The 22,579-nt window shown below is 68.0% G+C and overlaps 1 protein-coding gene across 2 annotated transcripts in view; it reads left to right on the top strand.

Annotated features, from left to right (window-relative positions):
* The first annotated feature begins 3,950 nt into the window (after positions 1-3,950).
* The window catches only part of HSPG2 (heparan sulfate proteoglycan 2), a 65,337-nt gene continuing 46,708 nt past the window's right edge, over positions 3,951-22,579 (top strand). The window contains exons 1-16 of one of the 2 annotated variants that reach the window (XM_074560514.1): positions 3,951-4,082; positions 13,448-13,583; positions 14,553-14,636; positions 14,782-14,847; positions 15,126-15,235; positions 15,338-15,396; positions 16,256-16,416; positions 16,667-16,792; positions 17,489-17,734; positions 17,853-17,972; positions 18,106-18,237; positions 20,401-20,545; positions 21,548-21,696; positions 21,785-21,931; positions 22,009-22,172; positions 22,317-22,493. In XM_074560514.1, coding sequence (XP_074416615.1) covers positions 4,023-4,082; positions 13,448-13,583; positions 14,553-14,636; positions 14,782-14,847; positions 15,126-15,235; positions 15,338-15,396; positions 16,256-16,416; positions 16,667-16,792; positions 17,489-17,734; positions 17,853-17,972; positions 18,106-18,237; positions 20,401-20,545; positions 21,548-21,696; positions 21,785-21,931; positions 22,009-22,172; positions 22,317-22,493 — 2,082 coding nt within the window. In that variant the 5' untranslated portion in view covers positions 3,951-4,022. The remainder of the gene's footprint in view (positions 4,083-13,447; positions 13,584-14,552; positions 14,637-14,781; positions 14,848-15,125; positions 15,236-15,337; positions 15,397-16,255; positions 16,417-16,666; positions 16,793-17,488; positions 17,735-17,852; positions 17,973-18,105; positions 18,238-20,400; positions 20,546-21,547; positions 21,697-21,784; positions 21,932-22,008; positions 22,173-22,316; positions 22,494-22,579) is intronic. The other variant, XM_074560515.1, reaches the window with a different exon arrangement.

The raw sequence follows: 22,579 nt of genomic DNA on the forward strand, positions 1-22,579 counted from the left end.
ATAGCCCCTATAGCCCCTCCTGTGTCCCCTATAGCCCCCATACCCCCCTGCCCCTGTGCCCCCCATAGCCCCTATAGCCCCTCCTGTGTCTCCTATAGCCCCCATACCCACCCTGCCCCTGTGCCCCCCATAGCCCCTATGGCCCCTCCTGTGTCCCCTATAGCTGCAATACTCCCCCTGCCCCTGTGTCCCCCATAGCCCCTATAGCCCCTCCTGTGTCTCCTATAGCCCCCATACCCACCCTGCCCCTGTGCCCCCCAGAGCCCCTCTGCCCTATAGCCCCCATACCCCCCCTGCCCCTGTGCCGCCCATAGCCCCTCTAAGCCCCTCCTGTGTCCCCCATAGCCCCCATACCGCCCCTGCCCCTGGTGTCCCCATAGACCCTATAACCCCTCTGCCCTATAGCCCCCATACCTCCCCTGCCCCTGTGTCCCCCATAGCCCCTATAGCCCCTCCTGTGTCCCCCATAGCCCCCATACCCCCTATAGCCCCTCTGTCCTATAGCCCCCATAGCCCCTATAACCCCTCTGCCCCTATAGACCCCATACCCTCCCTGCCCCTGGTGCCCCCCATAGACCCTATAACCCCTCTGTCCCTATAACCCCCATACCCCCTTGACCCAGGTGCTCCCCACAAACCCTATAGTGCCTCTGCCCTATAGCCCCCACACCCAGCCTGCCCTTGGTGCCCCCCATGGCCACTATAACCCTGTCCCCCCTATAGCCCCCATACCCTCCCTGCTCTTGGTGCCCCCCATAGACCCTATAACCCCCCTTTTCCCCCTGCCCCTGTGTCCCCCATAGTCCCTACAGCCCCTCCTGTGTCCCCTATAGCCCCCATACCCTCCCTGCTTCTGATGTCCCCCATAGACCCTATAACCCCTCTGCCCCTATAGACCCCATACCCCCCTTGACCCAGGTGCCCCCCACAAACTCTATAGCGCCTCTGCCCTATAGCCCCCATACCCAGCCTGCCCTTGGTGCCCCCCATGGCGACTATAACCCTGTCCCCCCTATGGACTCCATACTGCCTCTGCCCCTGTGTCCCCCATAGCCCCTATAGCCCCTCCTGTGTCCCCTATAGCCCCCATACCCCCCCTGCTCCTGGTGCTCCTCACAGCCCCTATAGCCCTCCCTGTGTCCCCTATAGCCCCCATCCCCTCCCTGCCCCTGTGTCCCCCATAGCCCCTATAGCCCCTGTGCCCCTATAGACCCCATACCCTCCCTTGCCACTGATGCCCCCCATAGCAGCCATAACCCTCTCCCCCCTACGGAATCCATACTGCCCCTGCCCCTATGTCCCCCATAGCCCCTATAGCCCTCCCCCCCCACCCCCGCCATGGTCTCTATACTGTCCCATGCCCCTGGTGTCCCCATATGGCCCCTATGGCCCCCATACATACACCCCTCCTGGACCCCATAGCCCCCCATAGCCCCCATATCCTCAATGCCCCTGGTGCCCCCCTATAGCTTTCTGTGCCCCCCTATAGCCTCTTACCCCCCCTGCCCTGGATCCTATAGGTGCAGGGTACGCACCATGGACCCTATAACCCCTGTGCCCTCCAGAGCCCCAGTGTCCCCTATAGCCCCCATACCCCCCTGCCCCCAGTGCCCCCAGACCCCCTGCGACCCCACAGCTCCCATACTCCCTATAGCCCCCATGCCCCCCATAGCCCCTATACCACTCAGGCACCTATGCCGCCCCCCCCCCCAGCCCCTATAGCCCCTGTGCCTCTCATACCCTCATGTCCTGGTGCCCCCATAGCCCCTATACCCCCTCTGCCCCCCAATGGACCCTCTGCCCCCAATATGCTCCATACTCCCCAATGCCCCTCGTTCCCTCCGTAGCCCCTATAGCTCCCTGTACCCCCCATAGCCCCCACACCCGCCAGGCACATGGGACCCATCATAGGCCCTATAGCCCCTTTGCTCCCATAGCCTCGGTGTCCCCTATAGCCCCGTACGGCCCCATGCCCCATGCCCCTGCTGCCCCATAGCCCCTATAAGCACCCTTGTCCCCTATAGCCCCCATACTGCCCCATGCCCCTGCTGCCCCATAGACCCTATAAGCCCCTATAAGCACCCTTGTCCCCTATAGCCCTCATACTGCCCCATGCCCCTGCTGCCCCATAGCCCCTATAAGCCCCCTTGTTCCCTATAGCCCCCATACTGCCCCATGCCCCTACTGTCCCATAGCCCCTATAAGCCCCTATAAGCCCCCTTGTCCCCTATAGCCCCCATACTGCCCCATGCCCCTGCTGCCCCATAGCCCCTATAAGCCCCTATAAGCACCCTTATCCCCTATAGCTCTCATACTGCCCCATGCCCCTGCTGCCCCATAGCCTCTATAAGCCCCTTTATCCCCTATAGTCCCCATATTGCCCCATGCCCCTGCTGCCCCATAGCCCCTATAAGCCCCCTTGTTCCCTATAGCCCCCATACTGCCCCATGCCCCTACTGTCCCATAGCCCCTATAAGCCCCTATAAGCACCCTTATCCCCTATAGCTCTCATACTGCCCCATGCCCCTGCTGCCCCATAGCCTCTATAAGCCCCTTTATCCCCTATAGTCCCCATATTGCCCCATGCCCCTGCTGCCCCATAGCCCCTATAAGCCCCCTTGTTCCCTATAGCCCCCATACTGCCCCATGCCCCTACTGTCCCATAGCCCCTATAAGCCCCTATAAGCCCCCTTGTCCCCTATAGCTCCCATACTGCCCCATGCCCCTGCTGCCCCATAGCCCCTATAAGCCCCTATAAGCCCCCTTGTCCCCTATAGCCCCTATAAGCTCCGGTGTCCCCTATAGCCCCCATATTGCCCCATGTCCCTGCTGCCCCATAGCCCCTATAAGCCCCGGGTGTGTGGCACAGGTGGTGTCCCCACGCTCCCCCCCCCACGCCGTGTCCCCGTGGGAGCGCACAGAGGTGTCCCCTGGTGTCCCCACGCCCCCCCCACCCCCGTGTCCCCCTGCAGGTTCACAGAGCAGCCGCACGGTGTCCCTGCGCCCTCCCGTGTCCCCGCGGAGCTTCACAGCGGCGTCCCCCGGTGTCCCCACGCCCTCGCCCGTGTCCCCGTGGAAGTTCACGGTGGTGTCCCCCGGTGTCCCCGCTCCCACCCCGCGTCCCCCTGGAAGCTCACAACGGTCCCCGCCGCCGTCCCCGTTCCCCCCCGTGTCCCCCTGCGAGGTCAAAGTGGTGTCCCCCGGTGTCCCCACGCCCCCCCCCGTGTCCCCATACAACTTCACAGCGGTGTCCCCCGCTGTCCCCACGCCCCCCCGTGTCCCCCTGGAAGCTCACAGAGGTGCCCCCCGGTGTCCGTGTCCCCGTGGAAGTTCATAAGGGTCCCCCCCGCTGTCCTCACGCCCCACCCCCGTGTCCCCCTGCGACTTCAAAGTGGTGTCCCCCGCTGTCCCCACGCCCCCCCCGTGTCCCCCCGCAACTTCACAGAGGTGCCCCCCGGTGTCCGTGTCCCCGTGGAAGCTCATAAGGGTCCCCCCCGCTGTCCTCACGGCCCCCCCGTGTCCCCCTGCGAGTTCAAAGTGGTGTCCCCCGCTGTCCCCGCGTCCCCCCGTGTCCCCCTGGAAGCTCACAAGGGTGTGTCCCCCCCCCCCCCCAGCGTCCCCACGTCCCCCAGCGTCCCCGTGGAAGTTCACAAGTGCCCCCCCGCAATGTCCCCACGTCCCCCCGTGGCCCCCTGGAAGCTCACAAGTGTCCCCCCACCACCACCCCCCCCAACGTCCCCGAGTGTCGCCGTGGAAGTTCACAGCGCCCCCCCCCCCCTCCCGTGTCCCCCTGCAAGTTCCCGGCTTTGCCCCCCCCCCCGCCCCCCCCCACGGCTCCCCCCCGGTGCCCCCCCCCAGGCCGTGGTTGCGCTGCCGCGGCCCCGCCCGCCGAGCCGTTGGGGGGGGGGGGGTGGGTGGGTGTGGGGAGGTGGGGGGGGGGGGGCGGGGCGGGGCCGTCCCGGGGCGGGCAGCGGCGCGGAGCGGAGCGGGCCGGAGCCCAGCGGCGGGGCCGGAGCCGGGCGATGGGGCGGCGGGGACCGGCGGCGCTGGGCGCCCTCCTGCTGCTGGGAGCCCTCCTGGGAGTGAGTGTCGTGTGTGTGTGTCCGTGTGTCCCCCCCCCTCCTTCACCCCCCCCCCCCCCCCCCGCCGCCGCCGCGACCCCGCGGGAATTGAGGGGGGGGGTGTGGGGGGGGTGTGGGTGTCCCCGGGAGGGGAAGGGGAGAGGTCCCGAGGGGAGTTGGGGGCCCTTAAGAGGGGTTGGGGTCCCCCCCACGGAGGAGTTGGGGGCCCTGGGAAGGCTTGGAGGGCCCCCCCCCAACCCCTCTCTCTCCTCACCCGGAGTTGGGGGCCCCCCCCGCGGAGTTGGGGTGTCGTGTCCCCCCCCCCCCCCCCCGGCGTTGGAGGCCCGTGCAGGATTTGGGGGCCTCTGAAGGAGTTGGGGGCCCCTAAAGGAGTTGGGGGGCCCCCAAAGGAGTTAGTTGGGGGCCCTCGGAAGGGGTTGGGGGGCCCTGGGAGGGGTTGGGACCCCCCCCAGGAGTTGGAGTGCGCCCCCCCCCCCCCCCCCTCCCCGGAGTTGGGGGTCCCGTGCGGGATTTGGGGTCCTCTAAAGGAGTTGGGGGCCCCCAAAGGAGTTAGTTGGGGGTCCTTGGAGGGCTTGGGGTGTGTCGTCGTCCCCCCCCCCCGGACTTGGGGGTCCCGTGAAGTAGTCGGGGTCCCCTGGCAGGGGTTGGAGCCCCCCCCCCCCCCGGCGGAGTTGGGGTGTGTGTGACCCCCCCCCCCCCCCCAGGGTCGGGCTGCCGTGCGGGATTCGGGGTCCCCTAAAGGACTTCGGGTCCCCTATAGGGTTTGGGGGGGGGGTTGTCCTGCGCCTGGAGGGAATTGGGGGATGTGTGTCCCCCCCCCGCTCCCCCCGAGCTACAGGAGGCTGCGGGCCGAGCCCTGGTCCCCGAGGGAATTGGGCCCCCCCCCCGAGCACAAAGGCGGGGAGGGGGGGTGTCCCCCCATTCTCTAAGGGATTGGGGTCCCCCCCCCCTTGTAGCGGGGGCACGTGGGGTCCCCATCAGCCTGCTCTGGCCCCTGAGGGAATTAGGGTGCCCCCCCCCCCCGCCCGGGTACCGGGGGGATGCGGGGATCCCAGCATCCTGCTCGGGGGGGGGGGTGTCCCCCCTGTGTACCAGGGGATGCGGGGACCCCAGCACCCTGCGGGGTCCCCCAGGGTACCAAGGAGAAGGGGGGGGGGGGTCCCCATCACCCTGCCCTGTCCCATCCATCCGGGACTCGGGGTCCCCCAGGGTACCAAGGGGGGGGGGGGGGGTCCCCGTGCCTTGTCCCCTCCGGGACTTGGGGGCCCCCAGGGACCGGGGGGGGGGGGGGGGGGGGGGGCGGGGGGGGTCACCCTGCCCTGTCCCCTCGGGGAACTGACGTCCCCCAGGCCCCGGAGTGGAGGGGGGGGGGTGTCCCCCCATCATCCCCCCGGGGTCGAGCTGTGCCCCCCCCCGGGACCCCACAGCCCCCCTCTCCCCGAGCGGGGGGGGGGGCGCATGTAGGGGTGCATCCTGCTTCTGGGGTGCTGCCCCCCCCCCCCCCCCCGCACCCCCCCCATCCCCCTCTCCCGCCCCGGCTAAATTTAAAGGGTGACGGGTGGCGCCGGCCACCCTAAAAATACGCTCCCAAAATACCCCCCCCCTCCCCGAGCTGGGGGGCGACTGCGTCTGGGGGTGTCCCTGCGGGGGGGGGTGGGGGGGTGGGTGTGTGACACCCAGCTGCGGGGGGAGGGTGGGGTGACACCTCTGGGTGCCCCCCCGGGGGGGAAAACAGGGTGCGTTTGCGCCGTGGGGCAGGGCACCCCCTATTTGAGGTGGGGGGGGGGGGGGTCCCCAAGCGGGGTGAGTGGCGATGTGGGCCCCCCCCCCCCCCCCCCACCGTGACGTAGGGGGGGGCAGGGGGGTGGTTTGGGGCTGGGACGGCGCCCGGGGCTGAGAACAGAGGGGGCCTTGTTGCTCGGGGCCATGCTGGCAAGGTTGCCCCCCCCCCCCCCCCCCCCAACTCCGCCGTGGGGCTCCCACCCACGTCCCGGGGGGGTTGTGTGTGTGTGGGGGGGGGGACGACACAGAAGACGAGGAGCTTGTGGGGGTGGGGGGAAATGTCCCATTTTGCACCCCCACACCCAGCCCCATTGTGCTCGGGGGGGGGGGGGATTTGGGGACACCCTGGTGGGGTGGCACTCCATCATCCCATCCCCCCCTCATCCCCCCCCCGCGGGATGCTGAGGAATGTGCCCCCCCCCTTAAAATATTCGGGGGGGGGGGGGGTTTCACCCACTCCCACCGGGGAGGTGGTGGTGGGGGGGGGGGTCTGGCTTGGCATGTGTGTGTGGGGGGGGGGGGGGGGGGCGCCCCCCCCCAGCCGGGCTCTGAAGGGTTAATGTGGGGTGAGTTGGGGGGGGGGGGCGAGGGCGCAGCAGGAATGTGCGATAAGATCGCCAGGCCTGGGGGGAAAGGGGTGGGGAGAAGGGAGGCGGGGGGGGGGGGGGGGGAGAGTGTGTGAAGTTGGGGGGCCGGGGGGGCCACGCACACGCGTGTGTGCCCCCCCCCACCCCCCCCGCCTCGTGCTTGCCCACTCGCAAGCTTTGCTTGCCCCCCGCCACCATGCTTCATGGGGGGGGTGGGGGGGTGCTCGTGACCCCCCGTGGCGACCTTTGGGGACCTTTGGCGACCTTTGGGGACCCCCAGGCAGGGCCACCCCCCCCCCCCAAGCGCACGTGGCGCCCCCCCCCGGCGCGCGCGCTCCCGGCTCTCTCCCATGGCCAAAGATGGCCTGGCCGGGAGGAGGAGGAGGAGGAAGAGCAGGAGGAGGAGGAAGAGCAGGAGGATCCAGCCCTGGGGCCCCGCCAGGACGTTTGGGTCCCTTCGGCGCCCCCGGGGCGTTCCCTTTCTGCCCCCCCCCCCCCCGCGCCCCCCCGCTTCTTTCCACCCCCCCCACCTTCAAAACCCAGCTTTTTTTGGGACAAATTAGGCAATGCCAGTGGGGAGGAATGCAGCCGGGGCGGCGGGGGGGGGGGACGGACACGCACACATATTTTGGGCTCCCCCCCCCCCCCGTAGGAGTGACTTTGACCCCACAGCTGTTTTCACCCCCAAATCACCGGGGGCGGGCAGCAGCTGGGGGGGGGGGGGGGGAGTTTAGGCAGCTGCCTGTACCCCCCCCAACCCCCCAAGGGAGCAGCATCCCGCCAGCTGTGCTGGCAGGGCCCCCCCCCCCCCCCCAAAAAAAAGGCGGGGGTGGCTCAGCACCGCAGCAGGGTCCCCTCGGTCCAGGGGGACCCCCCAGGGGAGGAGGAAGGTTTGCAGGGGCGGGGGGGGGGGGGGAAACTCATTTTAGCCGCGACCTTGGGGGAACAATAAGGCTGGGGGGGCTGCTATTAATAACCCCCCCCGGTTATTATTCTTGCGGTGCGTCACCTCCTCTTCCTCACCCGGATGGGGTGGGATGGGAATATCCAGATTTGGGGGGGGGGGGGTGTACATACAGATTTAGGGGGGTCACGGGCAGATTTGGGGCAGGGGGAATCCAGATTTGGGGGGGGGGGTACATCCAGACTTGGGGGGGGGGTGTCTATCCAGATTTAGGGGGTCACATCCAGATTTGCCGGGGGGGGGGGGTCACATCCAGATTTGGGGCGGGAGAATCCATACTTTGGGGGTCGCATCCAGATTTTGCGGGGGGGGCACATCCAGATTTTGACTAGAGGGCACATCCAAATTGGGGGAGGGGGGTGTGGGATGGTGTTGAGGTTCCCCCCCACCTTCCAATCTGGGGCGTGAGGTTGGTCGAGCGGAGCCGTACGTGGGCCAGGGTGGTGCTTCCTCACCCTCCTCTTCCTCACCGTCGTCCCCCCCCCACCCCCGGCCTTTTCCCCAGGGTGCGGGGCAGGATTTGGGCCGGCGAGTGGAAAATGTGAGCGGCGGCGGCGGCGTCCGGCCGGGCGCAGTGCCCCGGCGGCGGGGGGAGCCCAGGCGTCCGGGTGCGGGGCCCGCGGCGCGGGGAGGCTTCCGGTAACAGGAGAGGGGTTGATTGTCCCCTCTCCGGCCACCGCCGGTGACAGGACAGGCAGCTGCCCTTCCGCCTGCCCGGGATGGGGCCCGCTGCCTGGCGGGGCTGAGCACCCGCCCGCTCGGTGCGTGTGTGGGGAGCTGGGGGGGCAGAGCACCCACACACTCATTGCATGTGTGGGGAGTGGGGGGCAGAGGACCCACATGCTCATTGTGTGTATGGGGAGCAGGAGCAGAGGACTCACACGCTCATTGCATGTGTGGGGAGCGGCGGCAGAGGACCTACAGACTCATTGCATGTGTGGGGAGCAGGGGCAGAGGACCCATGTGTTCATTGCATGTGTGGGGAGCGGCGGCAGAGGACCTACAGACTCATTGCATGTGTGGGGAGCAGGGGCAGAGCACCCACGTGTTCGTTGTGTGTGTGGGGAGCAACAGCAGAGCACTCGCCCGCTCATTGCGTGTGTGGGGAGCAGGAGCAGAGGACCCACACGCTCATTGCATGTGTAGGGAGCAGGGGCAGAGGACCTACAGACTCATTGCATGTGTGGGGAGCAGGGGCAGAGCACCCACGTGTTCGTTGTGTGCGTGGGGCGCGGCGGCAGAGGACCCACACGCTCGGTGCATGTGTGGGGGAGCAACAGCAGAGCACTCGCCCGCTCGTTGCGTGTGTGGGGAGCAGGAGCAGAGGACCCACACGCTCATTGCATGTGTGGGGGAGCGGCAGCAGAGGACCTACACACTCAGGGCACATGTGGGGAGCAGGAGCAGAGGACCCACACGCTCATTGCATGTGTGGGGGAGCGGCAGCAGAGGACCTACACACTCAGGGCACATGTGGGGAGCAGGGGCAGAGGACCCACACGCTCAGTGCGTGTCTGGGGAGGACCAGCAGAGCACCCACACGCTCACTGCATGTGTGGGGAGCGGAGGGCAGAGGACCCACACGCTCGGTGCGTGTGTGGGGAGTGGTGGCAGAGGACCCACACGCTCGGTGCATGTGTGGGGAGCGGGGGGCAGAGGACCCACACGCTCGGTGCGTGTGTGGGGAGTGGTGGCAGAGGACCCACACGCTCGGTGCATGTGTGGGGAGCGGGGGGCAGAGGACCTACACGCTCGGTGCGTGTGTGGGGAGTGGTGGCAGAGGACCCACACGCTCGGTGCATGTGTGGGGAGGACCAGCAGAGCACCCACACGCTCACTGCGTGTGTGGGGAGCGGGGGGCAGAGGACCCACACACTCGGTGCATGTGTGGGGCGCAGGGGCAGAGCACCCTGGCCTCCTCCCTGCCTCAGTTTCCCCCTCTGCACAACCCCCCCCCCCTTGCCCCCCCCCCCCCCCCCAGCAGCCGGGGCTGGGCTGGCACCCACAGGGTGCCCCCACCCACAGCCAGACCCCTTTGGGGCGCCGTGTCGTGGTTTGTGTGTGTGTGTGTGTGTGTGTGTCCCCCACCTTGTCCCTTGGCCCCCCCGCCCCAGCGCCCGCTTAATCCCCCCGGCGCTTGTTTGTACAGCAAAGTGCTGCCCCGACGGATTCCTGCCGCCACGGGCGACGGGGCGGGGGGGGGGGGGGGGTGGGGTGGGGACCTGCTGGGGCGTCCTTGTGTCAGTGCGCACACGCGTCCCCGTGTGGGTGTGCGCACCCTGTCCCCGTGTCTGTGCACGCGCGTCCCCGTGTCGGTGCGCACACGCGTCCCCATGTCTGTGCACGTGTGTCCTCGTGTCAGTGTGCACACACGTCTCCGTGTCTGTGCACACGCGTCCTCGTGTCAGTGTGCACGCCTGTCCCCGTGTCGGTGCGCACACACGTGCCCGTGTCTGTGTGCAGAAGTCTCCCCGTGTTGGTGTGCACATGCGTCCCCGTGTCAGCGTGCACGCCTGTCCCCGTGTGAGTGTGCGCACGCGTCCCTGTGTGCATGTGCACGCATGTCCTTGTGTCAGTGTGCACATGTGTCCCCATGTCTGTGTGCACATGTGTCCCCATGTCTGTGTGCACGTCTGTCCCCATGTCAGTGTGCACAGGCATCCCTGTGTCAGTGTGCACACCCTGTCCCCGTGTCTGTGTGCACACGCATCCCCACGTCTCTGCACATGCGTCCCCATGTCAGTGTGGACCCCTGTCCCCATGTGGGTGTGCACACATGTCCTCGTGTGAGTGTGCGCACGTGTCCCCGTCTCTCTGTGCACACATGTCCTTGTGTCACTGTGCGCACGCATCTCCATGTCAGTGTGCACGCCTGTCCCCATGTCTGGGCACACATGTCCTGTGTCAGTGTGCACACGCATCCTCGTGTCAGTGTGCACGCCTGTCCCTGTGTCAGTGCGCACACACGTGCCCGTGTCTGTGTGCAGAAGTCTCCCCGTGTCAGCGTGCACGCCTGTCCCCGTGTGAGTGTGCGCACGCGTCCCTGTGTGCATGTGCACGCATGTCCTTGTGTCAGTGTGCACACGTGTCCCCATGTCTGTGTGCACGCCTGTCCCCGTGTCAGTGTGCACAGGCATCCCTGTGTCAGTGTGCACACCCTGTCCCCACATCTGTGCACACGCATCCCCATGTCAGTGTGCACATGTCCCCATGTCTGCACTTGTGTCCCCATGTCAGTGTGCATGCCTGTCCGCATGGGAGTGTGCACACGCGTCCCCGTGTCAGTGTGCACATGCGTCTCCATGTCAGTGTGCACACCCTGTACCCGTGTGGGTGTGCACACGCGTCCCCGTGTCAGTGTGCACGCCTGTCCCCATGTCTGGGCACACATGTCCTGTGTCAGTGTGCACACGCATCCTCGTGTCAGTGTGCACGCCTGTCCCCGTGTCAGTGCGCACACACGTGCCCGTGTCTGTGTGCAGAAGTCTCCCCGTGTCAGCGTGCACGCCTGTCCCCGTGTGAGTGTGCGCACGCGTCCCTGTGTCTGTGTGCACGCATGTCCCCGTGTCAGTGTGCACACGTGTCCCCGTGTCAGTGTGCACAGGCATCCCTGTGTCAGTGTGCACACCCTGTCCCCATGTCTGTGCACACGCATCCCCATGTCAGTGTGCACATGTCCCCATGTCTGCACTTGTGTCCCCATGTCAGTGTGCATGCCTGTCCGCATGGGAGTGTGCACACGCGTCCCCGTGTCAGTGTGCACGCCTGTCCCCGTGTCAGTGCACACGTGTCCTCGTGTCAGTGTGCACACGCGTCCCCGTGTGGGTGTGCACACGCATCCCCACGTCTGTCCACACACGTCCCCGTGTCAGTGTGGACCCCAGTCCCCGTGTGGGTGTGCACACATGTCCTTGTGTGCGTGTGCGCACGTGTCCCCGTGTCTGTGTGCACGCCTGCCCCCGTGTCGGTGTGCACACGCGTGCCCGTGTCAGTGCGCACGTGTAGCGCTGCAAATGCGTGTGCGAGCCGCATGCTGTCGTGCGCACACCTCCTTGCGCTTGTGTGCACGCGTGTGGTGGTGCAAATGCCTGTGCACACGCGTCTCGGTGTTGAGGCACGCACGTAGCAGTGCAAATGCGTGTGCACAGCCCCACGCCACCGCGCACACGCATCGTCGCGTCAGTGCATGCGTGTATGGCGCAAACACGTGTGCAATGCCCCGTGCTGCTCTGCACACGTGTCCCGGTGTCACTGCACCCGTGTGGTTGTGCAAACACACGTGCACAGCCCCACGCTGCTGTGCGCACGCGCCCCCGTGTCGGTGCGTGCACGCAGTGGTGCAAATGCGTGTGCACGTGCTTCCTGTGTCGGTGCAGGCACGTCGTGGTGAAAATGTGTGGGCGCAGCCACGTGGCAGTGCGCACACGCGTCCCCGTGTCGGTGCATGCACGTAGTGGTGCAAACGCGTGTGCGCAGCCATGTGTGAGTGCGCACATGCGTCCCCGTGTCGTTGCACACATGCAATGGTGCAAACATGTGCAGAGCCGCGTGTGTGCGTGTACACACGCATCCCCGTGTCGGTGCATGCACGTAGTGGTGCAAATACATGTGCAGAGCCACGTGTGAGTGCGCACACGCGTCCCCGTGTCGGTGCACAGATGTAGTGGTGCAAATGCGTGTGCGCACTCACACGTGTGTGTATGCACACGCATCCCCGTGTCGGTGCACAGATGTAGTGGTGCAAATGCGTGTGCAGAGCCACGTGTGAGTGCGCACACGCGTCCCCGTGTTGGTGCACAGATGTAGTGGTGCCGACGCGTGTGAGTGCGCACACGTGTCCCCGTGTCGTTGCACACATGCAATGGCGCAAACGTGTGCAGAGCTGCGTGTGAGTGCGCACACGCATCCCCGTGTCGGTGCATGCACATAGTTGTGCAAACGCGTGTGCACAGCCATGTGTGAGTGCGCACATGCGTCCCTGTGTCGGTGCACAGATGTAGTGGTGCCGACGCGTGTGAGTGTGCACATGTGTCCCCATGTCGTTGCACACATGCAATGGCGCAAACGTGTGCAGAGCCGCGTGTGTGCGTGTACACACGAGTCCCCATGTCGGTCGGTGCATGCACGTAGTGGTGCAAACGCGTGTGCAGAGCCACGTGTGAGTGTGCACACGCGTCCCCGTGTCGGTGCACACGCATAGTGGTGCAAACGCGTGTGCAGAGCCACGTGTGAGTGCACACACGCGTCCCCGTGTCGGTGCACAGATGTAGTGGTGCCGACGCGTGTGAGTGTGCACATGTGTCCCCGTGTCGTTGCACACATGCAATGGCGCAAACGTGTGCAGAGCTGCGTGTGAGTGCGCACACACGTCCCCGTGTCGGTGCATGCACATAGTTGTGCAAACGCGTGTGCACAGCCATGTGTGAGTGTGCACACGCGTCCCCGTGTCGGTGCACGCACGTAGAGGTGCAAACGCATGTGCAGAGCCGCGTGTGAGTGTGCACACGCGTCCCCGTGTCGGTGCACACATGCAATGGTGCAAACATGTGCAGAGCCGCGTGTGAGTGTGCACACACGTCCCCGTGTCGGTGCACGCACGTAGAGGTGCAAATGCATGTGCACAGCCACGTGTGAGTGCACACACGCGTCCCCGTGTCGGTGCACACATGCAATGGTGCAACCACGTGCAGAGCCGCGTGTCGGTGCCCACACGCGTCCCCGTGTGTGTGCGACCTCCCCCCTTCCCCCCCCGCCCTCCCCCGGTGCGCCGCGACCCCCTGCTGTCCCCCTGCCCCTGCGTCCGTGTCCCCGCACACGCGTGTGCGCGCTGCGTGGCGGTGGCGGGGCAGGAATGCAGCGGGGGGCGATGAGCTCATCCCCCCCCCGCGCCGCCGGCCGTGACTCCACGGCGCAGCTATGCGGCCCGGGCCCTGCCAGCACCCACCCCTTGGTGTCCCCCCCCCTACCCCGCCACCGGTGGCGGTGACGTGGCCTGGCACCCAGCGGGGGGGGGTTGGCGGGTGTCCCCCCAGGTCACCCATGGCGGCGCCCGGGGCTCGGCCGAGACCTCCTTCCCCGAGGACACGGTGGCCGACCACGTCGGGGGGACGCGGGGACGGCGGTACTACGCCCAGCTCTCCGATGACGAGGACCTGGTGGCGTCTGGCGGTAAGGTGGCAGCGGCGGGGGCGGGGTGGGGGGGGGGGTGGCACCTTTTGGGGGGTGTCATCATGAGTGGGTGCTACCATGGGGGGGTGCCACCCTGGGTGCCACTCGCGCTGTCCCCATTGGAGATGGCACCGGGAGCTGGTGGCATCTGGTGGTGAGGTGGCACTGGGTGGCATGAGTGAGTGGCTGTCACCATGGGTGGGTGCCACACAGGGTGGGTGTCACCACGAGTGGGTGCTGCCATGGATGGGTGTCACCCTGGGTGCCACTCGCGCTGTCCCCATTGCAGATGGCACCGGGAGCTGGTGGCATCTGGTGGTGAGGTGGCACCAGGTGCCATGGCTGTCACCATGGATGGGTGTCACCCTGGGTGCCACTTACACTGTCCCCATTGCAGATGGCACTGGGAGCTGGTGGCATCTGGTGGTGAGGTGGCACCGGGTGCCATGGCTGTCACCATGGGTGGCTGTCACCCTGGGTGGGTGCCACACTGGGTGGGTGTCACTACGGATGGGTGCCACCTGGATGCCACTTGTGCTGTCCCTATTGCAGGTGGCAGTGGGACCTGGTGGCACCTGGCAGTAAGGTGGCACCAGGTGGCTGGGTGCCACCATGGTTGGGTGCCACCGTGGGTGGGTGTCACCACGAGTGGGTGCCACCTGGATGCCACTTGTGCTGTCCCCATTGCAGAGGGTGACGGCACCTGGCTGTAAGGTGTCACCATGGTTGGGTGCCACCAGGGCTGGCTGTCACCCCAGGTGGGTGCCACCATGGGTGGGTGTCACCATGAATGGGTGCCACCTGGATGCCACTTGTGCTGTCCCCATTGCAGGCGGCCGTGGCACCTGATGGCACCTGGCTGTAAGGTGTCACCGGGGTTGGGTGCCACCAGGGGTGGGTGCCACCGTGGGTGGGTGTCACCGTGAGTGGGTGCCACCCTGGGTGCCACCCGTGCTGTCCCCATTGCAGATGGCAGCGGGGAGGACGGCAGCGGTGTCCCCTGGCTGCCCAAGAACACTACCCACGTACCCGCCCTCGGGCTGACACCCACCGGTAAGGGACGCCGGGGGGGTGGCACCGGTCCCCGGGGTGTCACCTTCGTGTCACCGCTCTCAAGCTCTGTCTCCTCTCCGTCCTCCTCTTCCTCCTCTTCTTCCTCCTCCTCTTCCTCCTCCTCCTCCTCCTCCTGGGCGGGCAGTGCCCGGGGCCCCCCCTGCGCCCGCGGGCATGGTGGTGGCCGAGCCCGAGGACGACCCCCCGCTGAGTAAGTGACACTTTTTTGGGGGGGGGGGACAACCCCCCCCCTCCCTCCTTTTGCTGCACCCCCACTTTTTTCTCCCAGTGCTGTATATTGGGGGGGGGGGGCACCCCCACAGACTGGGGGACACAGGTGGAAGGGGGGGGTGGGTCGCAGCTGGATGGGGGTGACGGGCGGGTATTTTTTTGGGGGGGGTGGTGGTGGTGGTGCAGATGTCACACTCCCCCCCCCCCAATTTTTGACATCCCCCCCCCGCATTTTTTACCGCCCCCCCCCCCCCCCAGTTTATTTCCGGGCGCTGGTGAACTTCACCCGCAGCATCGACTACAGCCGGCAGCTGGAGGACCCCGAATCCGAGGAATTTCGGGAGATTTCGGAAGCCGTGGTGGATACGGTGAGGTGGGGGGGGGGGGGAGGTTACGGGGCCGGGGGGGTGGTGGGGGACCCAAGGGAGCACCCTGACCCCCCCATTTTCTGCTTCCCCCCCCCCGTCCAGCTGGAGTCGGAGTATTACAAGGTGCCCGGGGAGCAGGTGGTCAGCGTGGTCTTCATCAAGTGAGCTGGGGGGGGGGGGGAGTTGGGGGGGGCCGGGGGGAGGGGGGGGGAGAAGGGGTGAGGGGAGGTTTGGGGGGGCACGGGGGGTTTTCAGGGCGCAGGGGGAATTGGGGGCCTTGTGGGTATAGGTGGGTTTTGGGGTGCAGGGGCTGATGGGGAGGTTTGGGGGGGCAGTGGGGGGGTTTTGGGGTGCGGGGGGGGGGATCGGGGGTAAAGGGGGAGGGGGCGTTGGGGGGCGATGGGAGGTTTGGGGGGGCAGTGGGGAGGTTTGGGGGGGTTTGGGGGCACAGGGGGACTTGGGGGCCTTGGGGGTGTAGGGGGGTTTTGGGGTGCAGGGGCTGATAGGGAGGTTTGGGGGGGCAGTGGGGGGGTTTGGGGGGTTTGGGGGTGCAGGGGGACTTGGGGGCCTTGGGGGTGAGGGGGAGGTTTGGGGGTGCAGGGGGGGTTGGGGGCCTTGGGGTTATAGGGGGGTTTTGGGGTGCAGGGGGTTGGGGGGATTGGGGGTGATGGGACGATTGGGGGGGCCATGGGGGGGTTGGGGGTGCAGGGGGAATTGGGGGGATGGGGGGGTGATGGGGAGGTTTGGGGGGGATATAGGGGGTTTTGGGGTGCAGGGGGTGTTGGGGGTGTCAGGGGGTGATGGGGAGGTTTGGGGGGGCCCGGGGGGGGGTTTGGGGTGCGGGGACGGGTCGGGGGGCAAAAGGGGGATGGGGGGATTGGGGGTGATAGGGAGGTTTGGGGGGATACGGGGGGTTTTGGGGTGCGGGGGCGGGTCGGGGGGCATTGGGGAGTGATGGGAGGTTTGGGGGGGGGCAGTGGGGAGGTTTGGGGGTGCTGACCCCCCCCCCTCACCCCCCAGGGAGGTGGAAGGCGACGTCTTCGTGGAGCTGGACGTGGGCTCGGAGGGGAACGGGGACGAGGGGCAGCTGGGGGGGGTCCTGCGGGACCTGCTGGCCGCCGGCTCCATCGCCTCCTACCTCACCTCCCCCCTCGGCTTCCAGTTCCGGCGCCTGGGGGCCGGTGAGCATTTTTGGGGGGGGGGGGGGGTGGGGGGGGGATGGTGGTCCGAAGGGTTTTGGGGTGTGTGTGGGGGGGCTCAGATCACCCCATCCCATCGCCTTGTCCCACGTAACGGAGCATCGCGCCTCCCCCCTGCCATTAAATTCGCGGTGGGTGGCAATTGGAGGTGGGGGGGGGGCGGGGGGGGGGGCGGTGTGCGTCACCCTGATTGTGCTGCTCAACCCCCCCCCCCCCCCCCCCCCCCAACCAGTGACCCCCCACCCTCGCGCCTGCACCCCCCTGGAGTTCGCCTGCGGCAGCGGCGAGTGCGTGGCCGGCGAGTACCGCTGCGACCGCCGCCCCGACTGCCGCGACGCCTCCGACGAGGACGGCTGCGGTGAGGACCCCCCCCCCATGCCATAAAGCCCCCCCGGAATCCCCCCTGCACCCCCGTTTACCCCATAACCCCCCCGCCGTGCCCCCTTTCTCTCCATAACCCCTCCATAACCACCCCATATCCCCCCTGCACCCCCGTGTCCCCCCATAACCCCCCCACCGCGCTCCCGTTCCCCCCATAAACCCCCCCCGACATAACCCCCCCATACCCCCCCACTGCACCCCCATTTCCCCTATAACCCCCATATCCCCCCTGCACCCCCATTTCCCCCGCAAAACCCCCCCCATATCCTCCCCGCATCCCCATTTCCCCCCATAAGCACGCACTGCGCCCCCATTTCCCCCCATAAAGCCCCCCCATATCCCCCCCGCACCCCCATTTCCCCCCCACTGCACCCCCATTTCCTCCCATAAAACCCCCCCATATGCCCCCGAACCCCCATTTCCCCCCATAACCCCCCCACTGCACCCCCATTTCCCCCACATAACCCCCCCATATCCCCCCGCACCCCCATTTCCCCCCCACTGCACCCCCATTTCCTCCCATAAAGCCCCCTCATATCCCCCCTGCACCCCCATTTCCCCCCATAAAGCCCCCCCATATCTCCTTCGCACCCCCATTTCCCCCCATATGCCCCCCGCACCCCCATTTCCCCCCATAACCCGCCCCCCCCCCCCCCCATTTCGTTCCCCGCAGACCCCTCGCCGCGGACGCCCCCCAGCACCGCCCGCCCCGCCACCACCCGCCCGCTGAGCACCGCCGCCCCCGCCACCCCGCCGCCGCGCCGGCCCCTCACCCCGCGGCCCCCCAAACCCCCCCTTGCCCTCCCCGGCGGGTGCCCCGCGGGCGAAGCCCCCTGCGCCGACGGGCGCTGCGTCCCCCGCGACTACCTCTGCGACGGCGAGCGCGACTGCGCCGACGGCAGCGACGAGGAAGCCTGCGGTGAGTCTGCGGTGACGCGGCCGGGTCAGGAAAGAGGGGGGGGGGGTGTTGCGTGTGCGCGTGGCAGGGGGGGGCACCCTATGGGTGCTGACCCCCCCCCGTCACCCATATCACCCAGGCACCCCCTCGCCCTGCGAACCCAACGAATTCAAGTGCCGCAACGGGCACTGCGCCCTCAAGTTGTGGCGCTGCGACGGCGAGAACGACTGCGGCGACGGCTCCGACGAGAGCGATTGCCGTGAGTCCGGCCGCCGCCGGGGTTGGGGACAGGCGCCCGCGCGCGCCAAGGTCCGGAGAGGAGGGAGGGGGGGGGGGTAAGGGGTGTGACACGCTCTCCCCGTTGACGTGTGTCACCGTCACCCCGCTTGCAGCCACCAAGGCCCCCGGGGCGGCCTGCGGGCCGGCGGAGTTCCGGTGCGTGGCCAGCGGGAGCTGCATCCACGCCAGCTACCAGTGCGACCGCGAGCCCGACTGCCCCGACCGCTCCGACGAGGTCGGCTGCGGTGAGTGACACCGACACCAAGGGGACACCTCTGCCAGGGCAGGGGACACCTCTGCCAGGCCTTGGGGACGTGGTGACCCGGGGATGGGGTGAGGAACCTGTGCCATGGCACGTTGGGGACGCTGCACCCAGTGACCGTCTGCCGTGGCACATGTTGGGGACACCGTGACCGGGGACCCTCTGCCATGGCACTGGGCTGGGGACACTGTGCCTGGGGACCCCGTGCATGGCACTAGGCTGGGGACACTGTGACTGGGGACCCTGTGCCATGGCACATGTTGGGGACACTGCAGCCAGGGACCCTCTGCCATGGCATGGGGCTGGGGACACTGTGCCTGGGGACCCCGTGCATGGCACTAGGCTGGGGACACTGTGACCGGGGACCCTGTGCCATGGCACATGTTGGGGACACTGTGCCCAGGGACCTACTGCCATGGCATGGGGCTGGGGACACTGCACCCAGGGACCCCATGCATGGTACATGTTGGGGACACTGCACTCAGGGACCGTCTGCCATGGCAGCAGGCTGGGGACACTGCGACCGGGGACCCCGTGCATGGCACTAGGCTGGGGACACTGTGACCAGGGACCCTCTGCCATGGCACATGTTGGGGACACTGCACTCGGGGACCGTCTGCCATGGCACATGTTGGGGACACTGCCGAGGGACACCATGCATGGCACATGTTGGGGACACTGCACCCAGGGACAGTCTGCCACAGCACCAGGCTGGGGACACTGCAACCGGGGACCCTCTGTCATGGCATGGGGCTGGGGACACTGCGACTGGGGACCTCGTGCATGGCACTAGGCTGGGGACACTGCACCCAGGGACCGTCTGCCGTGGCACCAGGCTGGGGACACTGCGCCCAGGGACCCTCTGCCGTGGCACCAGGCTGGGGACACTGTGACCGGGGATCCCATGCATGGCACGCGTTGGGGACACTGCACCCAGTGACAGTGTGCCTAGGGACACTGCGCCATGGCACCATGCTGGGGACACCGTGACCAGGGACCCCCGTACCATGGCACCACACCGGGGACACTGTGCCCCGGGACCCCGTGCGTGGCACATGTTGGGGACACTGCGTCCAGGGCCCTTGTGCTGTGGCACCAGGCTGGGGACACTGTGCCTGGGGACCCTGTGCCATGGCACGTGCTGGGGTCCTGGTGGCCACAGTGTGGGGGTGGTGACCCTGTCCCCAAGCCAGGCTGGGGACCTGATGCTGGTGGCCCTGTCCCCAAGCTGCGCCACGCTGAGGACACAGCGCCATGGCATGGTGATGGGTGCCGCCCTGGTGTCCCTGTCCCAGTGCCAGGCTGGGGACCCCGTGCTGGTGACTCTGTCCCCAAGCAGTGACACAGTGGGGACCTGGTGCGACAGTGTGGTGCTGGTGACTTTGTCCCCAAGCCAGACTGGAAACCTGGTGCTGGTGACTCTGTCCCCAAGCTGCGCCACGCTGGGGTCCTGGTGTCATGGCATGGTGTTGGCCGCCATACCTGTGACCCTGTCCCCAGGTGGTGCCATCCTGGGGACCCAGTGCTGGTGACCCTGTCCCCAAGCGGTGCCATGCGGGGGTCCTGGTGTCATGACGTGGTGCTGGGTGCCACACTGGTGACCCTGTCCCCAGGCGGTGCCATCTTGGGGACCCGGTGCTGGTGGCCCTGTCCCCAAGCGGTGCCATGCGGGGGTCCTGGTGTCATGGCATGGTGCTGGGTGCCACGCTGGTGACCCTGTCCCCAGGCAGTGCCATCTTGGGGACCCAGTGCTGGTGGCCCTGTCCCCAAGCTGCACCATGCTGGGGACCCAGTGCCCAATCTGGGCTGGGGACACTCTGCTGGTGACCATGTCCCCAAGCAGAGCCATGCTGGGGTCCCAGTGCCACGGTGCGGTGCTGGGCGCCACACTGGTGACCCTGTCCCCAAGCCAGGCTGGGGACCCCGTGCTGGTGACCCTGTCCCCAGGTGGTGCCACTCTGGGGTCCTGATGCTGGTCACCCTGTCCCCAAGCGGTGCCACGCTGGGGTCCCAGTGCCACGGTTGGGTCCTGGGTGTGACACTGGTGTCCCTGTCCCCAGGGCGGGGGGAATAGGGCGGGGGGTGGGGGTGGTGCGCGGTGCTGGCGTCGCGTGCCCGGTGGTGACGGTGGTGGTGGCGGTGGCAGTGCCCCCGCAGGTAGTGACGCTGCCGCGGGAGTCGGTGCGGGCGGTGCCGGGGCAGACCGTCACCTTCACCTGCGTGGCCACCGGCGTCCCCACCCCCATCATCACCTGGCGCCTCAACTGGGGACACACCCCCAGCAGCCACAGGTGGGGGCGGGATCTAAGGGGGCGTGGTCTCAGAGGGGTGGGGCTAACAGGGTGTGGTCGCAGGGCGGGGCCTAAAGAGGTGTGTGGTCGCAGAGGGGCGGGGCATAACGGGGTGTGGTCTCAGAGGGGCAGGGTCTAAAAGGGTGTGGTTTGGGGGGGCCTAAGGGGGTGTGGTCTGGGGCGGGGTCCAAGCGGTGTGGTGGGCGGGGCCTAAGAGGGTGTGGTCTGGGGGGCAGGGTCTAAGGGGGTGTGTGGCCTCGGGGGAGGGGGCTGAGGGGGTGTGGTCTCAGAGGGGCGGGGCCTAAGGGGGTGCGGTCTCGGGGGGTGGCCAATGGGCGCAAGGGGAGCTGGCCGGAGGGGGGCGGGGCTTGAGGAAGGGGGTGGGGCTTGTGATGGGGAGGGGCTTGTGTTTGGGGCGGAGTCTCTGGTGGTGGGCGGGGCTTGTGGCTGGGGAGGGCTGCGGGGGAGGGGCTTATACTTGGGGGCGTGGCTTTGGGGGCATGGCTCCCGGCACGGGGGCGGGGCTAACAGCCAGGGAGTGGTGTGGTGGGCGGGGCTTGCATGAGGGGGCGGGGCTTGAACGGGGGGGCGTGGCCTCGGCATAAGCAGGGCGTGCAGTGGGCTGTGCCCCTCTCCCGGTGTGCTGGGCTCCGGGTTCGATGGGCTCCAGGTGTGCCGGGCTCCGGGTGTCGGGCACCGGGTGTCCCAGGCTCTAGGTGTGCCATGCTCCGGGTGCCGGGCACTCGGTTCAACGGGAACCGGGTGTGAGGGGTTCTGGGTGCTGGGCTCCGGGTGCAACAGGCACTGGGTGTCCCGGGCTCCGTGCTCTGGGTGTCCCGGGCTCCGGGTGTCCTGGGCTCGGGGTGTCCTGGGCTCTGGGCTCTGGGTGTCCCGGGCTCTGGGTGTGAGGGGCTCCGGGTGTCCCGGGCTCGAGGTGCAATGGGCACCGGGTGTCCCGGGCTCCGGGTGTGCCGTGCTGCGGGTGCCAAACGTGCCGCGCAGGGTGTCGATCGTGAGCGAGGCCGGGCAGGGCACGCTGACCATCCGGGACGTGAAAGAAGCCGACCAAGGCGCCTACACCTGCGAGGCCATCAACACCCTCGGCATGGTCTTCGGCATCCCCGACAGCATCCTCACCGTCACCCGTCCCGGTGAGTGTCCCCCCCCCACCGCCCTCCCCTCCCCATCCCGCCCCCCACCCCCACCACGGCGTCATCACCCACCCACTGTCTCCCGCAGGGCCGTGCCCCGAGGGCCACTTCCAGGTGACGGGGACATCCCGCTGCCTGCCCTGCTTCTGCTTCGGCGTCACCACCGCCTGCCGCGCCACCGCCCGGCACCGCCACCGCCTCCACCTCCGCTTCGACCGCCCCGACGACTTCAAGGGTGAGTGGTGGGGACGAGGGGTGGGGACGAGGGTTGGGGACAAGGGACACACCAGGGGCTGAGCATCTTCCCAACAGGCGTCAACGTGACGGTGCCGGCGGCGCCGTCCCCACCGGCGCTCTCGGCCACCCAGCTCCACGTGGACGTGGGTGTCGAGGAATTCCAGCTCCTGGATCTCTCCCGCCGTTTCCTGGCCCTTGACGCCTTCTGGGCGCTGCCAGCCACCTTCCTTGGGGACAAGGTGACGCTGGGGTGGGGACAGGGCTGGGGACGCTGGTGGCATGGCCGCTGCCGGCTGCCTTCCTCGGGGGCGAGGTGACGCCGGGGTGGGGACGGGGCTGGGGACGCTGGTGGCACAGCACTGACAGCCCGTTGGTGTTGGCAGGTGGATGCCTACGGGGGGGCGCTGAGTTATGGGGTGCGGTACCGGCTGGGGCGGGGCCCCTCCGAGCCCACCACCCACCCCGATGTGGTGCTGCGGGGCCACGGGCGGCAGCTGCGGGCGCGCGCCGGGGCCACTCAGCCCGATGTCCTCAACCGACGGCACGTGCCCTTCACTGAGGTGGGTGGGCGCGGGGCAGGGGGTGGTGGTGGCAGCGGGGTGATGGCAATGGTGGCGGTGGTGGAAGGGTGATGGTGGCGGTGGTG

Source organism: Larus michahellis, chromosome 16 (genome assembly GCF_964199755.1).
Source record: "Larus michahellis chromosome 16, bLarMic1.1, whole genome shotgun sequence".
Lineage (NCBI taxonomy): Eukaryota > Metazoa > Chordata > Aves > Charadriiformes > Laridae > Larus > Larus michahellis.